This window comes from Heteronotia binoei, chromosome 13 (genome assembly GCF_032191835.1).
Source record: "Heteronotia binoei isolate CCM8104 ecotype False Entrance Well chromosome 13, APGP_CSIRO_Hbin_v1, whole genome shotgun sequence".
NCBI classification, from domain to species: domain Eukaryota; kingdom Metazoa; phylum Chordata; class Lepidosauria; order Squamata; family Gekkonidae; genus Heteronotia; species Heteronotia binoei.
This window is the reverse complement of record NC_083235.1, coordinates 49,814,211-49,832,945: the sequence shown is the minus strand read 5'-3', so window position 1 is coordinate 49,832,945 and position 18,735 is coordinate 49,814,211. Positions and strand designations below refer to the sequence as shown.

At 42.5% G+C, this 18,735-nt stretch overlaps 1 protein-coding gene across 2 annotated transcripts in view; it reads right to left on the bottom strand.

The window, feature by feature from the left end:
* Positions 1–18,735, bottom strand: part of CEP112 (centrosomal protein 112) — a 507,150-nt gene that overhangs the window by 121,401 nt on the left and 367,014 nt on the right. For both annotated transcript variants that reach the window (XM_060252333.1, XM_060252332.1), the window contains exon 23: positions 12,682–12,831. In XM_060252333.1, the coding sequence (XP_060108316.1) occupies positions 12,682–12,831 (150 nt within the window). The remainder of the gene's footprint in view (positions 1–12,681; positions 12,832–18,735) is intronic.

The following is an 18,735-nucleotide window of genomic DNA, read 5'->3' as shown; positions in this document are numbered from 1 at the left end:
CCTTTAAGAGTTTCATAGCATTCGGTCAGAAACTATTTTTAAAAAATGTCAGGTAGCTGAGGCTTTACTGTACCTCACAATCCACTTATCTAAATGCTGTAGCTGTTTTTGGAGGCTCTTCCTGCTTTGAGAGAGAGAGAGAGAGAGAGAGAGAGAGAATGGATTGGATTGGATATATACCCCACCTTTCACTTGGAGTCTCAGAGTGGCTTACAATCTTATATCCCTTTCCCTCCCTACAACAGACACCCTATGAGATAGGTGGGGCGAGGACTTTTTTTGTAGAAAAATCCCAGCATGAATTCATTTGTATATTAGGCCACACCCCTGACATCACCATTGTTCTACACAGGGCATTTTTTTGTAGAAAAAGCCCTGCAGGAACTCATATGCAAATTAGGCCACAACCCCTGATGCCAAGCCAGCCGGAACTGCATTCATGTGCATCCCTGCTCAAAAAAAGCCCTGGGTGGGGCTGAGAGAGTTCTGACAGAAACTGCTCTTAAGAGAACAGCTCTGACAGAGTTATGACTGACCCAAGGTCACTCCAGCAGTTGCATGTGGAGGAGTGGGGAATCAAACTCAGTTCTCCCAGAGACTGCACACAACCACTATACCAAACTGGCCGAGATAAAGAGAGAGAGAGAGAGAGAGAAGCACAACCATGAAAAGTGCCCCATTATGTTCTTGCTGTGCTATCTAGACAATAGACAACTGATTTCTACTGAAAATGTTTTCCAGTGACAGATAGTTTCACTGATGTTCTATCTGATCATATTGACTCTCAGAAGTAAGTCTCACTGAGTCATCAGTCTCAGAAATAAGAATGGGTTTAACAGGGCTTAATCCAATGTGCATAGGTTGCAGCTTTTAATATAATAAACTGCATTATACTGAATTAGATCCAGCATTGTCTAATCTGATATATAGTGGATCTGAGGGACATCCATAGAACCTTCCATCTGCAGAATTTTTTTGTGGGATCCAAGCCATCGTACTATAATAAGCTCAAACACTATACATTTTGTGGAATAAATAAAATCCCATATGTGAATAAATTATGGATTGGTCCAAATTTCTGGTGGGGGAAATCCTGCGCTAGAAACATTGCACGGTATTTGAGCTTATAAAAATTATGTACTTAATTTAAAAAGCTGAAAGGGGACACTAATCAAAGTTATAAAACTGATCACATTCTCATGAGTTCATTTAGGTAAAACAAAGACAGAACATTTAATTTTTCAGGTTTATTTTTTTTCTGCTTTTCATAACTGTGTCAGTATAAGCTCTGAGTAATGTAGAATCATGTTACTGATACACAGGGCTTTTTTTCTGCAGAAGCCCAAAGGAGCAGAGGTCCTCTTGGGTTGGCCAGGGTTCTTGCTGGCCTGATCCAACATGTGGCAGCCATGTGCTCCCAGGCCAAGTGATGTTGCCTAATATGCAAATGAGCTCCTGCTGGGCTTTTTCTACAAAAAAAAATGCTGATACAGATAATATTGTGATTAGATTGGGTTTTACAACTGGCCCAGGGTAGCCTAATCTCATCAGATCTTGAAAGCTAACCAGGGTTGCCCCTGGTTAGTATTTGGATGGAAGACCACTAAGGAACACCAGAATCGCTACTGAAACTACATCTAAACATCTCTTGTCTTGAAAACCCTATGGGACTGCCATATGTTGACTGTGACTTGTGAAGGCCCGGGGGTGGGGAGGGGGGGGAGGAGAATGAAAACATTTAGAACCCCCCCCCCCCAAGTTTTCCTTTCCAATTAATTTTTTTTAATTACAATGGAAAAGGCACAATGGTTTGAGATATTCATGGAATCTGCAAAGTAAGGAAGGATTCCTGAGTATATATCATTAGGTATCAGTTACTTAAATTAATTCAGGTGTTTTGAATATTCTTTGACGTGCTCCCTCGTAATCTTGACTAGTGCTTCTCCTAAACTTTATCTGCTTTGCTAAACTCTTGCCACAGAATAATCTTTCTGAAAAAAACTAAAGCAAAGTAAAAAAGGGAAGGCCCTCAGGTAAGGATCTGAAAGCATATGATGTGGTTTCATTACTGAAGCTAAACAGGCCTGGTCCTGCAAACTGCCTGGGAGGAAAACCACCTGGGGACCATATGTTAGCTAATACAAGCTCAATGGAGGATGAGTGGAATATAGGAATAATAGTATTTAGCTTTATTTATACATTATTCCTGAAATGCTATACAAGTTTTAAGTTTTCACCTTAAGACTTTTGGGGAGCCATCTAATAAAGGTGCCTTTCATAGGAATTCTCTGATTCAACATGTGGCCTTATGGTCAGGATTTTAGTTTCAAAGGAAGTTTACTCATCTACTCTCAGCAAAACAAAATCTATTTGCTTTACAACAACGTTTCACAATGAAGTCCCTCATGTTCATTTATAGATGGATTTTCAAGAGTGCTGTATTAGCAAAATCACCAATCAAACATTGGGTCACGGTTCTGATTTATCTGCTAATCCCAAACTCTCATTAGTAGAAGACAGAAAGCAGAATTGCTAAGGCAGTACCAGAACAAAAGACTAGACCTGGAAAGCTTCTTAGCACAGTGAACTGCAGAAGACATAAGGCTGAATCCAATACCTTACTTTTACTGGGGGATCTTTCTCCCTCCAAAAGGAATCTTTTTCTGAACTAGCAACTCTTTCCACTTAAGAAAGGCTCCTTGTTTAGCTAAAGACAATCATCAGCTCTAACCCATAGGACCTTTCATAAGGCCCAAATGAGGAAATCCTGTTCATAATCACCATGTAGGACATCATTATTACAGGGCTCAGGGGTCATTTTGTAGAAAAATAGGTGGTGGAGCTCATCCAGGGATTGTTATGCAGCTGCACATACTATTCAATGGGCAAAGAGATGGAACTCTCAGAAGGAGGAGATGGAACTCTCAAAAAGGTTCAGGAGCTGCGCTCCTGTGAGCTCCCACTGAATCTGAGGCCTGACAGGGATGACCCTGTAAGAGGCATGCAGGATCCCTCTTTGGTTTGTTCCTGGGGCTTGTAACCAGGGCCTCAAAACAAAGCTTCTAACAGGGAGTTGAGTTGGGCAGTTAAACACAAGAAATCAAGGAGGAGCAAGAGAAAACTACTCTAGTTTGAGAAGTCTGAGAAGGGACATACAAGCTCCAGATTAGCAAGGAGGATGGTGTACTGTTGTTTCCTTCCTGCCATGGAAATCCACAAAAAGTTCAAGTAAGCACACCCTATTTCACCCAAAAATACCTTTAAACATCTAACCTGTAAAGGACGTAGAAACCCAGCAGAGGAGCAGGAGCTATCCAGTACTTTGCAAGGAGTGTCACATGTATGATTATCTACCACTGGGCAGAAATCATGGGTATGTGCTTGATGCATGGGGCTCTTGGCTCTCAGGGAGCAGGTTTGTTCCCTTCACACTACAGTTGTTGACCAAGAAAAGCTAAGGCAGAGAGAAGTTTGGGGATGAGACCTTCAGGGACTCACAAGAACAGTCCCACTCCTGTGCTGACAGCTCCTCTACTGTGGAGCAGAGTGAGAGTCTTGGAGGGCATCGGTCAGAGGAGAAGAGAGGCACGGTTCCTTAAAAGGGACCTCAACCTTGGGAGACAGACCAATATTTTAGTAGTGGGTAATTCAATTAATAGGAATACAGAGAGTAGGATCTATGTAAGGTGTTTGTCTACATCAGGGGTCCTCAAACTACGGCCCGCGGGCCAGATGCGGCCCACTGAGGACGTTTATGCGTCCCGCCGGGTTATGGCAAAATCAGACCGGAAGCGACGTTCGACCTAAACTCACGTTAGCAATGCACACTTCCGGCACTGGGCTGAGGCAGCGGAGACAGTGTGAGGTGATACCCAGGTGAGGTGAGTTCCCAGGCCGGGGTGTGTGGTGTGGGGAAGGGAGAGAGATGCAGAAGACGGAGAACTGACGGCCCGCGGCCTTGTACAGTAACGGCAGTCCAGCCCTCCAACAGTCTGAGGAACAGTGAACTGGCCCCCTATTTAAAAAGTTTGAGGACCCCTGGTCTACATGGTGACTTGCCTGCCTGGTGCAAAGGCTGTGAATATCACAAGCTGTCTAGAGACAGGCCAACAGATAGTGCTTGGGAGGAGACTGCAGTCATGGTACATGTTGGCAAAATACATTGGGAAATATTGTCATGCAGTACTGAAGAAAAAGTTTAGGCTACTAGGCAGAAAGATCAGGACCTCAAAAGTAGCACTGTCAGAGATGCTACCAGTTCCACCCAGAGAGCCAGCTACATGGGCACAGATCAGTGGTCTTGGTGTGTGGATGAAAAAGTGGTACTGGGAGGAAGGGTTTAAATTTGTTAGGCACTGTGGAAACTTCTGGAACAAGCCAAACCTATACAGAAAAGACAGGGTTCATTTGAACAACAAGGAACAAGGCTGCTGGTAATTAATATCGAAAAGGTGCAGAGAAACTTTTGAATGAATCCTAGGGGAAAAGCCAATAGGAACCGGGGACCCTCTAATTTGGGATAAGGCAGTCTAAATGGATGACCATATAAACACTCAGGGTAATACTGATAGGAGCACAACAGAACTTGGGAATGAAGGTAGGATGGTGAAGGACAGTCATGTGTGGCAACAAAGAACCAAAAGAGGCAAGCATTGCTGAAGACGTAAACATGTTATAGGTGTATATATGCCAATGCTAAAAGTCTCCAAGCCAGCATCAGGAGCTGGAGTGTTTGGTGCTCAATGACAATTTAGGTATAGTAAGTAAGTATCTCAGAAACGTGGTGGAATGGGAAAAATATAAGGAATGCAGTCATTCCTCCAGAGGCAGGACAGAGAGGCATGGATTGGGGGTTGTGTTGTGTTATACATCAAAAAGGGCACAGAATCAAGTAAGGTAGAAACATTTTGGGGATTAACTCCCTGACAGAACCAATACAGGTGGAATAGTAGCCCCTAAGGATTATTTAAAAGTGGGGGTGCACTGTTGCCATCTGATTAAACCCGAGGCTGATCTTGAGTTGGAAAAGGAAAGAAAGGGTGGTGACGTGGATAATGTTATTACGCTGGCGATTTCAGCTACCCTCACACTGACAGGGTAAACATGTACTCAAGCTGTAGAAATGAGATTCCTAGACATCATAAATGACTGTGCACTGGAACAATTGGTCACAAAGCCAACCAGAGGGGTTGTGATCTAGGACTTGGTTCTGAATGGGTCTCAAGACCTAGTGAGAGATGTAGAGTCAAAAAGTTACCCTTAAAGTCCAAAACTGTAGCATTCGATTTCAAAAAAGGGAACTTCATAAAAAATAAGGGGAATAGTTAAGAGGAAGCTGAAAGAGAAACGTAAGAGAGTCAAATCCTTAGCCTAGAGGATAGTTGGAAAAAGAAAGATGCAAGAAAAGGGAGTCGCATGGCACTTTCAAGACCAATCAAGTTTTATTTCAGGTATAAGCTTTCCAGTGCACTTACAATACAAGGGGGGAGAGATTCTTCCAACAAACCCTGCTGCTCCCTGATCACACACACACCCACCCACACACTAAAAAAAGGAAGGGGGGCAGGAAAGAGATACATCTGGGATAAGGGAAATTAAATTATTTTGGCTTATTCTGAAAAGTTTAAGATTAGATTTCTATGTGCATAGCTAGGATTTTATTTTCTTTCAAAAAAATTCCAACCCCGCTTAGAAATCACATTTGGATTGGTTTAACGACTTGATTTAATAGTTTAATGACTGGAAGTAGATGGCTAAGTATTTAAAAATACATTTACGGTTCCATATATTCCCATTCAACACATGCTCTCCCTCTCCCACCTCACTGGCGGCCTTTCTTCACATTAACCCCCCCCCCGCCCCTTACTTTTTAAACTTTTTATTATAATCACTAGCAGTCAGTGGATTTTGTCCCGTGTGAAAGCAACACATTATTTCATTTGGAGAGATTCTCCTTTCCAGCTTTAACAGATAAAAAGAATAATAAAATAATAAAAGAAACCTAACAACACAGCTTGCAATCTTTATTAGTGGAAGGTTGCAAGAGTCCAGTAATATCTTAATGACTAAACAAAATTTGTGGCAGGGCATGAGCTTCCATGAGTCACTGCTAGAATACAGTTAGAATACAGCTAGAATGTGAGCCCATCTGTCTTTATATCTTGGAGAGTGAAGTGATTTCAGACACCAAATAACAATAGTAGCTATTGGTAATGAGAGAAAAAAACAGGTCTCAATTCAGCCCAGGAAGATGCATTGAGCTTCATTATCAGGTGCAATTCAGCATTCTCTCTTTCTAATCTCCCTCTGAATTTCCTTTTTAACAGAACTGCTACTTTTAGGTCAGTAACTGAAAGTTCTGAAAGGTTAAAGTGTCTCCCCACTGATTTTTTTAATGTTGTGATTTCTTATAGCTGTAGAAAGAGTAAGAGTCCAGTAGCACCTTGAAGACTAACATTTGTGGCAGGGAATGAGTTTTTGTGAGATACTGCTCACTTCTTCAGACTTATGTCCATTTATTCTTTGCATTCTCCTGGACCAAACTGAGACCTAGGCTTCCTGTCATTGCCAATGATGATATCTCCACACCTCTGCATATCACACTTAATCCAATTAAGCCTATTGTTATTTGACATCGTGTTACATTTAATGGCACACATGGTCAGGCCCAACAAAGTGACATTTATGTCGGATTCATCTCTTGTAACAAATGAGTTCAACACCTAGACCTATTGGGGAAATTCAAAACCAGTTATTCTGAAGGTCTTGGTGGCATACACCCATGAGTTCTCAAGGAACTCTAAAGAGAGACAGTTGCTCTACTAACCTACCTCTCACTAATTTCAGCCACTGTATCGTAAGACTGGAGAATAGCACGTTACACTGTTTTTTTACAAAGGAATCCAGAGGGAAACCAGGAAATTACAGGCCAATCAAACTAATGTATGTCCGATACAAATTAGTAGAAATTGTAATCAAAGGGCATTTTCGCACTCACCTTCAGCCGGCGCGACCCCCCTCTTCACCGCGCAGGATCTGCGCGGATTTCGCACTAAACGCCGCGGAGCAGCCGGAAGAGCCGGAAAGTCCCGGCGCTTTTGCCGCGCAAACGGAAACTGCTTTTTGGTGGTTTCCGTTTGCACTGCAAAAGCGCCGGGACTTTCCGGCTCTTCCGGCTGCTCCGCGGCATTTAGTGCAAAATCCGCGCAGATCCTGCGCGGTGAAGAGGGGCGTCGCGCCGGCTGAAGGTGAGTGCGAAAACGCTCAAAGATAAAAGTATTAGGCACATAGAGGAATAGGGAAAGACCTGCCTCACCAACCTTTTGGAGTTCTTTGAGAAAGTGAACAAGAATGTAGACCATGATGACCCTGTAGACATTATATGCTTGGACTTTAAATAGGGGTTTAGCAAGATATATACTGAGTGTATTTAGCAGTCATGCGATAAGAGGGTAGGTTCTGTTATGGGTTAAAAACTGAAAGGAAGCAAAGTGTAAAATAAATGTACAGTTCTCACAATGGAGGCAAGTAAAGCAGTGTTGTCCCACAAGGATCGGAATTGGGTCTAGTACTATTTAATTTATGTATAAATGATCTGGAACTTGAAGCGACTAGTGTAATGACCAAGTCTGCAGATGACACAAAATTATTCAGGATGGTGAAAACTGACTGTGAAGAGCTCCAAGAGGATCTCCACAACCTGGGTAAGTGGCAAATGAAGTTCAATGTTGGTAAGTATATGGAGACACTTTGGGACAAAAAAATTGAACTTCAAATATAGGCTAATGGCATCTGAATTTGCTGAGACTGAGAGGGGAAAAGATCTTGGGATCATAGTGCATAGCTTAATGAAAGTGTCAACCCAGTGTGTGGCAGCACTAACAAAGGCAAACTCAATGTTAGGGAAAATAGTAAAGAGTCCAGTAGTGCCTTTAAGACTAACAAATTTTATTATAGTATAAGCTTTTGAGAAACATAGCTTTTTTCATCAGATGCTTTTGTGAAAGTTTATGCTACAATAAAATTTGTTAGTCTAGAAGAATAGACACTGCTATTTTGCAGCAATAAAGGCTAACTCCTCTGGATCAATGTCAGGGATTATTTGTAAAGGGACTGAGAATAAAATGGCATATATTATAATACCCCTGTATAGATCTATGGTGCAGCTTCATTTTGCGGTTCTGGTCAACTCTGTACCCGTATTTCTCTGACAACTCAATAACCATATCTAACAACACCAACCACTCCACTTCAGTTCCCTCCTCCTCCAATACATTCATTTGTCCATCTTCCAATGTTATAAATGTCATCAAATGTTAACAATGTCCTTCCACTGTCTACATCAGACAAATAGGTTGGTCCCTATGCAAAAGAACAGACATAAATCTGACATTAAAAACCACAACATTCAAAAAACCAGTAGAACATTTTAATCTTCCAGGTCAATCCATTGCTGACCTAAGAGTGGCAGTCCTCAAAAAAAAAAAAATCAAGGCAGAATTATAGCAAGATTACTCAAACTTAGTTCATTCAAAAGTTCGGAACAATGAACACCCTTTACCCCACCCCCAGAACACAGGATTCTTATCTCACAAAATATGCTAATTTTCTATCCTCAAGCATTTCCTTTCTGCTCTAAAGCTGATTACAATATGCATTGTCTCTTTGCACCATTTACAAATATTGTTTACAACATTCCTTCCATATTCTGACTAGGATAAAAGGACTCAGAGATCTCCATTTCAACTCATGTCTGATGAAGGGAACTTTGGCACTTGAAAAATTATATCCTGAAACTCCTATTGGTCTCTAAAATATCACTGAACTTGAATCTAACTGTTCTACTACAGACTAACACAGCTACCCTCTGAAACTTCTTCAGTGGTAACCTACAAGGGGGAAAAATAAACAAATTGTGAACTGCAATCTGTGTATGTACCACTTCCAAAATTAATTTTTAAAATTCTGTTAGTTAACAGATGCCAGCTGGAATACAAGGCAAGACAATGGCAATCCATGGAACAATAAAGAAATGAAATGGAGAACATCTGCTCATCTCTAAACTGCCTGAAAGACTGTATTTGTATCTCAGGTTTTAGATATGCATCACAGCAGTGAATTGGCACGACTGGAAAATGAAGTAAGGAGCAAGGCTGAAGGAAAAGTATCTAGCCAGCACAAGGTTGAAGGACCAGCCACTATTAATTCTAAAAAAGGTATGATCTCATTTATCAGATGCAAATGTTTAATACAAGACAGCATAGAATAAAGTAGCATCAGATTTGGGAACGCAAAGAAATTCAACTTAATCTGTATAAAGCATTCTATGTGTCCTCTCCCTCTATGTTGCACATTTGTTGAATAGTCCTTTTCTTTTGGTAGGAAAGAGTTGATAAGCGGGGCCCTTCCTGCACTAAGACCTCACCCAGGTTTTCTATGAGTTCGACTCATGGCCATTTACCTTGCATTCATCCTTGGTTATTTTGTATTTTCTGCACGTTTGTCCCAGTCCAAATTTCTTGCTTGTTCCAGGTCATAAATTCTGCATTGCAAGCTCATAACCCAGGTTTGACTTGATAGCTCTCGCCTTGTTATCAAGGATTACATGGTGGTGCTGTGAACTAACCTTTATTGTTCTGGCATTCTGGGACAGCAGACTTGCTGCACTGTCCAACCGCCTTTACCCTTTCCTGCCAATGATCAGACTCCATCAAAGGGCACTGTCATCGACCTGCCCCACACAGTTACTGATCTGCAAGAAGCACTGAACATTCACATTTACAGGAGAGATCAAAGCCTCTGACTCTTCTGTCTGTTCAGGGTACATGGAGACATCAGTGAAGTCCCATGCAATAATCATTTCCTCCTCCTTCTGTGTGGTGCATGTTACCTATGGCTGTTGGGAGATAATTGTTATGGCAGGACGGGTTCTGCAGGACTAGGTCGCCCATTTCAGAGTTGGTAAGTCAACTTTCTATTTCATAGTAGGTGCACTGAGAAGGAGATTAGAGACCATGACTTATTGCTTTCCAGAGCGAGTATGAGCCAACAAGTAGGTTGCCACCAATACTACCTCTAAGCTGTGAAGCCTTGTGAGCAAAAATTTTACTTTGTGAGCTAATGGCATTAAAGTTGTGAGCTTTAAACTAGTGCATAAAGAGCCATTTTTCCTGAACTAAGACAAAAATGTGCGAACCAGAGGCTAAAAAACTGTGAGTTAGTTCACACTAACTCAGCTTAGGGGGAACATTGGTTGCCGCTGCACTTTCTTTCATGGCACAAGGAGGCAATGTCATAGGGATCATGGAACGGTTTTGTGTTGAGCAAACCATAGTGTACTGTGCTCTTTCTGACATGACATCTGTCCTCATTGAGGAGCTGGCTTCCAGGACAATTTGCCTAGGCAACAGTATTTCCATGGTAAGCATTGCTGTGAACTTATTGGGTGCTGAGGTTCTGTTCCCCCACCTTTTTGCTGTTGGGTGCTGAGCCTACCCTATGTAACCAGTGTCTCATATGAGGGATGGAAGCTGGAGCTGAGGGAAGGCAGCACAACATGGCCTCAGGACCTTTGGAGGCTGTAGCAATCTGTGATAATCAAGAGGTCTGGTGGAAGACAGAATGTGATGAACCAGCAGAAACAATAATGAAGGAGAGTGTTTAAGTTGGCTGTAGTTAGAATGTTATGTTATTCTTCCTTCTGCTCTGTACCTTTGGATACATTCTTGATTTATCTCACCTCACCTCTCTCTCTCTCTTTTAATTTTTCCTTCTGGGGTGGTGTATGGTCAGCTGATGTTCTGAGAATGAACACCAGCAACAGCATCCCCCCCCCCCGCCCTGCTTTCTTGAGGGTTCCTCGATTCCATGACCGAAGCCACCAGGGTCACTGTATGCCACACTATTTTTATCTGGTACAAATTGCAATCTTGTCTAGTAATACAGAATGATGCTTCTCTGCCTTTGAAACTCAGGTTGTTAAAGGTTGGCAAGGGCAACTCCTCTGAGATCAACCTTTCATTCACTTTATTTGCCTGGAGGAAAATGCTTTAAGAAACCATTTCATGCCTTGTGAAGTAGCAAGAGCAAGAAAACATGCTGCTACTCTCCCAAGCCAGATTCTCACAATTCACTAGAAGTCAATCCAAGTTTCAGCCTTCCCTTATATGTAAAGCAGCGCAACGTTTCACTGTCATTAGTAAAATGAAAGCAGTGCAATACCGAAAATAATATAATGAAAGAACTCTGGCACAAAACGTGGCATTTAGTCCAGTAAAAGCCATAAACCTTGCAAACATAACCATGCAGTACATCTGCATTCACAGAAAAGCATATAAATAAGCAGACAATTTTAACAACATGCTGCAGCACTCCACTGAAACATAGACCACTATCTACATGGCAGATTACCGTGGTTTATTCTGGAGCAATTTTTTAAACTCACATTGCTTAGATTTATATTCTGGTCTCAACTTGAATGCACATTTTTTCTTCATATAATCTGATATACTTTGAATTATTGGGGTGGGGGGTTGGAATTGATCTCTGCCATCCACAGATTAGGAGACATGATGAAATAAGCACGATTGCTGTACATCTCAGTGAAAAACAACAAGCTCGTACAGGGAGACAGCAGGAAAAAGCAATCATTCTGGGTGTGCTCATCACTTGGATGAAGTCAGCAAAGGGACAAACTGGTAGGGACATAGAGATCAACTGGCCCAACCCCAAATCAATCATTATAAAGGCTGTTTACACATTCCCTTTCATATTTTAATAAGCTACAGTTAAAAAAAAAAACCCTTTTCATTATATAGATTTAGAATAGTTGTGACATGACTTGTTTTTATTTCCAGCCCAAACCAGTCTCTGAGACTCAGGGCACATATCAGTAAGCTAAAACAAACATATAGACAAGTAAAATAGCCAAATGAAATCAGCTGACCAGACTAAAGCCAAAGTTCCATAGTGACTGCCCCACTAAAAACAAGCCCAAATAAATTATTCCACGTTTCCCAATGATGCTCTTAATGGAAGTTTTCCACAATCGTAGCTCCATTCGTATTTGTGTTGTCTGATATTATAAAGAAGGCAATTTTCTGTTCATGTTAAGAGACTACAAAGGTTCCTATAGTGTTGGTCTTTAGTTTCTGGAGTAGATATTATCTTATATGTGCTGTATCAAATTGGACTGAATCCACTAGTTCAGACAAGGACTTAAGATGTGCATGAGCTGTATTGAATAAAAGGCATATCAAAATTATTGAAATGGCTTATGTTTCCCAGTTATTTCCAGTAACATTAAGAGTTCCACTGGGATGACTGCTGTCAGTATATACACTAACTAAACATATATCAGCTAAATGAAAACATTTTACACATTTCTCAGAAAACAGCAGGAGACTTCCCGGTCGCAGCCTTTAAAATTATTATTATCATTATTAACTTGAAAATGAACTACCAGGTTTCATTAAAGGTTTTGAGCAAATGGATCAGACCAGTCATTTAGACATCTTGTCTCTCAGCCAGTCATGGCATCGCATCTCATCCAATAAGTGGAACTGCTGAGTGTTATAAGAAGATGAATGCTACATGCATTCATGTTTCTTCTGTGAATGTTTTCAAAACTTTTAATTATACCCAAACAGCTGGTAGCATCATTGACTCAAAGTGTCAGATTACCTTGATTGCTCTGTCGTTATCTCTAATCAGCTGCTGCTTCTCATCTTCAAACTTTTGTAAAACATCCTGCAGGTGCCTTTCTGCCACAAGCTGCTGCTGGTTGGTTTCCTCTGTCAGAGAGGAAATGGTTGTCTTAAGTTCAGCTATGATCTAAAAAGAAAACAGCATGCTAAAAACTACAGTAAGCAGATTTTGCATGTATTTATGCTTGACACTTGAATTGGAGTTGGCAAACTCTACTGTGAAAACTAAATAGTTTAAATTAACATATTATACACCAGCAAGCAGAACATTCCACAGAGAGAAATTAAATATAAGACACTACACTGCATAAAATGGCTGCATCTAAAAATATATGGAAGAATTTAACACACTAAAATCCCCCAATAATTTATTCACCAGAACAATGTATATTTGTGATGTGAGATATGGATTTCCAGTTTTCCATTTCACAGAAATGATTATTAAAAACCAACCATTCAAGAGATTTTTGCACACATTTTGGGATATAATAGCACCGATTCAAAACAATGGCATTGCGGGCAGGAATAATAAAAAGTCATCAGTGTTTCAACGATATTTGATGTTTTGGTATAGAATACAGCAAGAGAGCCAAAGAGCCACATTTGTTTACCTAAAGCACTTTTGCACATGCAAGCGGTTTGTGCCAACGTTCCCCTCTGGGCTGTAGCCTGTCATAACGTGCACTGATTGCTGCTTTGAAGAGTGCCCCAACATTTAAATAATCTTCATTTAATCTCAGAATTGAATGGAGCACCAGCGTCAACCAGGTTAACACAGGAATTGCAACTATAATATTCCTAACTAGTAGGTAACCAATCAATATGGGCCGTTGGCCTGATCCAACATGGCTTCTCTTATGTTCTTATGTTCTTAATATATAAACCTGCAATGACGAAGAATCCATCACTTCATGAAGGAGACTGTTCCAGTGTCAAACGCACCTCACCATCAGGAAGTTCTTATTCAAATTTAAGAGAATCCTCCGTTGCTGCAGTTTATATTCATCAGTCTGAGTGCTGTCATTCAACATGGCTGAAAACATATCTGCCCCATCCTCTACATGCCATCCTTTTAGGTTATCAGATTGTGGCAATCATATCACCTGACATGTCTTCTCCAATGCAGAGATTCCCAGCTCCTTCACCCTCTCCTGATAGGATACAGGTTACAAACTACTCACAAGCTTTGTTACCCTTACAATGGATTTCTTCCAATTTACTGACATCTATCTCTATACTATTAGTGACCTGTGACACCCCATCTATGGATACTTAAATCTATGGATCAGGGCCACATGGATGCTAAACAGATTTTTCTGCAAACTTGGGGGACACCTTTTGTTTGCAGAAAAATCTAAAATGTGTTTTAAAAATACATGATTAAAACAAACCACTGGAAAAGTAAAGAAGATGATGATATTGGATTTATATCCTGCCCTTCACTCTGAATCTCAGAGTCTCAGAGCTGCTTACAATCTCCTTTACCTTCCTCCCCCACAACAGACACCCTGTGAGGTAGGTGGGGCTGAGAGAGCTCTCCTAGAAGCTGCCCTTTCAAGGACAGCTCTGTGAGAGCTATGGCTGACCCAAGGTCACTCCAGCAGCTGCAAGTGGAGGAGTGGGGAATCAAACCCGATTCTCCCAGATAAGAGTCAGCGCGGTTAACCACTACACCAAACTGGCTTTCTGTTTTTTCTGTGCATTCGAAGAGGATGCACCTACCTCAGACCTGCGTCAGTGACATGGCAGGCCAAAAGTGACACTGGGATTGGCATTGGAGGCATGTTAAGCCAGGAGCTGCACTGCACCAGGTGGCAGTGAGACAGGCTGGGAGCCACGCTGAACTCAGTCTTAGTGGTGCAGAAGACGTATTGGGTGACCGGTGGCTCAGCACCCTGGGACCCATATTGGGCCTGGTAGAAGAGGAAGAGGATGCCAGGTTCAATAGCCACACTGGGCTTGGCACTGGGGGAGATACAGGACCGCCCCCGTTCACAGCTGCAGTGGAGGCCCAGCTGCTGTGCCAGGTCCTGCAGTGGCAGCAGAGAAGGACACAAGGCTCAGAAGCCATGCCAAGCTTGGCACTGAGGGATATATGGGATCCCCCTCACAAGTCTCCCCCCATTGGTAATCTCCCCTAAGTGGAATCAGCAGCAATTGGGGAAAGGGAGTATTGTGGGTCTTCATTTGACTATATAACGGGTGGCCAAACGGTAGCTCGGGAGCCACATGTGGTTCTTTCATACATATCACGTACTCTCAAAGCTCCTACTGTCCTGTTGGTTAGCTGGGAAAAGGAATTTCTTCCTTTAAATCACTTCTCCAAGCCAAGTCAGCCGGCGGCTTGGGGAATGCATTTAAAATTAAAGTTGCTTTCTTTTCATCTCTCCTTCCCTCCCCCATTTATTTGCTTTCTTTCCACCTTCCTTCCTTGCAGCTCTCAAACATCTGATGTTCATGTATTAAGATTTTCAAACATCAGACATTTATTCTATGTGGCTCTTAGATTAAGCAAGTTTGGCCACTCCTGCTATATACTAATAGCCAATCTGAGGATAGTTAAATCCAGTGACTGGAGCTGTGAATGGGCAAGCCAGATCCTTCTACAAACCTGAACAACAACCCAAAGAAAGAGGAAATAGTGTGGAGAGAATGATACAGGGGAAAGCGAGGCATCCCCCCCCGCTAAGACTCAAGGGTTCCCTGCCATGCAAGTGGGCCTGGTTCAGTGGTCAGCACCACACAACTGGGCCATAGTTTTCCTAGACAGAGTCTACTGGGACGGAGAGGGAAACCCAAAGATAAAGGGGCAGATAAATGTACGTTTACTGTTGGCTGGGAAGGGGAGAAAGAAGCAGGGGTTTTCAGGAAGAAGAACAAGGAAATAGTGTGTTTGTATGTGGGGGGGAATAAGATGCATCCTGCAAGTCCTCGTGGTTTCCCACTTGTCTATATTCTAAAAACTAAATCAGCCAAATCTGAGGATACTTAAATCTAAACATGGGACCCATGAACAGACATGACAGTTCTTTCTACAAACCTGAAAAACGTCCAGGTTTGCACAAAAATCTGAAATCTAAAAAAAATGAAACAACCCCATCTTAAAAAGGCCAATGGAGGGATAAAATAACTCCAAAAAGAAAAAAGGAGTCCCTGTAGCTTAGGCAATGTTCAACAGCAGCCACCCCATGAAAGCCAGTGTGGTGTAGCGGTTAGAATTTCAGACTACAATCTCAAATCCCCATTCTGCCTTGAAAACTCACTGGGTGACCTTGGATCAGTTACATATTCTCAGCCTAACTTACCTCCCAGGCAGAGCAAGACTGATCATTCAGACCACCTGGATGGCACTACCGGCCTCTCACTCACATCTCTGACAGAAGAGCTGAGCCTGGCCCACCCAAGGAGAGGCAGTGCTCAGCCAGCCTGTGGTAAGACAGGAGAGACAAAGCCTCTGGAGACCTGAGTGAAAGGTGAGACAGGGAAGGTAGTGGCTCCTGGCTCAATCTGCTCGAGGTGAGGCAAGCACTAGTGCATGGCACAGCTGACACTCACCATGACACTGCTGGTGCATGACCTGGCTGTGCCCTGTGTGATGTGAGGTATACAGTGGTGCTGGCCAAGCCTCACACAAGGCAAGGCAAAAGGCAGCTCCCAGCCTGGCCCTGCACAAGATGAGGCAAAGCAAAGCTCAGTCTAGCCCCATGCAAGGCAAGGCAGAAGGCAGTATCTGACCAAGCCCTGTACAAAGCAAGGCAGAGAGTGAGCCTGATCCAGCTTGGCCTTGCAGATCCCCATACTAAGTAAGGGAGGCCTCCCAGCTGAGATGAGGAAAGCAGTGTATGACGTGAGGAAAGCAGCACCTGGCCCACTCAAGACCAGTCTGAAGTGAGGAAAGTGGTACATGGTCAATTCATTGGACAAGCTGCCTCTTCCTCTCTCCTTCCATTTCCCCTTTGGGATGGAGAAGGAGGGTCAGATAGACTGTGTCTTCCTCCTCCCTCCCCTCCTTTGGGGTGGGATCAGTGTGGGCTGGGGGAAGGGCCCTTTCCCAGAGTTTGTCACTCCCTGTCTGTCCTCCTCACAGGGCTGTTCTGAGGATAAAATGGAGAAGAGGATAATGAATTAAGGTGCTTTGCAAGTCTCATTTTGGGCAGGAGCTCACAGGAGCAGAGCTCTGGAGCCTCTAAATTTTATTGCGCTCTTTCTTTCTTAACAACCCCTCCCACACACACAAATAATTGCTTCTGGGCTCAATTGTTCAAACCTCCTGTGAAAATTTTGCTGAACTCTACGATTTGAAAAACTTTCTAGTATTTTCCCTCACAAAAAATGCGCAAATAACCAAACATATAAAGCAGACAGATGGAAATCTTCATCATGTCACTGTGGCCACATAGGAGCAAGTAATTTTAAAAGTATGATAGGAGTAAGGTTTTATTATGACAATTCTAATTCAAGAAGCATTTAAAGGTAGATGCTGAGATGATATCATTTAGTACACCTTCCGGTGATGTCAGGGGTGTGTGGCATATGCAAATGAGTTATGCTAATGAGTTGTGCTAATGAGCTCTGGCACTTCTTTTTCTACGAAATGAACCCTGGTGCTTTGCATCTCCATTGTGTAGAAAGATAGGCTATAAACAAAGTAAATAAATAATAAATACGGCTGAAGATAGAGGAGCAGACAAAAAGTAGGTAGATGGGTAAACTGGAAGGAGAGAAAGAAGGAAAAATGAAGCTCTGAAGAAGTGAGCAGTGACTCACGAAAGTTCACACCCTACCACAAATTTTGTTGGTTTTTAAGGTGTTACTGGACTCTTGCTCTTTTCTCCTACTAGGGAAAAATGAAGATGTGTAGATTTGCCAGCAGGAGGAAAAGAGGAGATAGTGTGGGTAAGGTAAGATGGGGGGAAATGGGGTGTCTTTCCAAAGTCCTTGACGATTTTCCGCTGCATACTTGACCGCCCTGACAACCAGAACTGAACAACCAGGCCATAGTTTTCTCAAGTGGAGGGTGGCAAGGGTAGGTTAGGGTAGGGTAGAAAACTGAATATGTGAAGCAGGTAAAGAAAGGTTGGTTGGTGGATGGGAAGGAGAAGGGGCAGGAAGGGGCAAGAGGCTATGGGGTTTTTGAAGAGTGGAAGAGATGGAAATTCAGCTCACAAGTCCTTATGGATTCCTCCTTGTATTTCCTAAACTGTGGTGCCCTAAAACTGAACACAGAACTTAATGTGAGGTCAAACCAAAGCAGTATGCAGCACCACCAATATTTCACATGACCTTGATACTGTATTTCTGCTAATGCAGCCTAAAATCACATTAGCCTTTTTTTCACTGCTGCATCATGTTGCTGGGTCATTTTAAGCTTATGGTGCAATAGACCCCTCCCCATTTCACAGGTGGTACTACTGAGCCATATATCACCCATACATTACTTAAATAACTGATTCTATCCAAGTGCAACACTTTATACTTGTCCCAATTAAACTTCATTTAATTTGTCTGGGCACCCTCCATCTTATGAAATGCTAGCTGCATCCTAATGCTTCCAAGGTAATAACGGTTCCATCCAGTTTAATATCAAGAAGAAGATATTGGATTTATATCCTGCCTTTCACTCCAGATCTCAGAGCGGCTCACAGTCTCCTTTATCTTCCTTCCCCACAACAGACACCCTGTGAGGTGGGTGGGGCTCAGAGGACTCTCATAGCAGCTGCCCTTTTAAGGACAGCCTCTGCCAGAGCTATGGCTGACTTAAGGACATTCCAGCAGGTGCAAGTGGAGGAGTGGGGAATAAAACCCAGTTCTCCCAAACAAGAGTCCATACACTTAACCACTACACCAAACTGGCTCTCTTGATGAGCACATTCTGAACTGTTCATATATAAATATGTTAAACAGCACAGGGTTCAAAACAAAACCCTGAGGCACCTTATATCTAAACAGCTGGGGGAGTTGCTGAGAATTTCTGAGTTTGTGTGACTGTGTGATTGCTGAAAATTCTGAGTTTGTGGTTGCTGGGGAACTG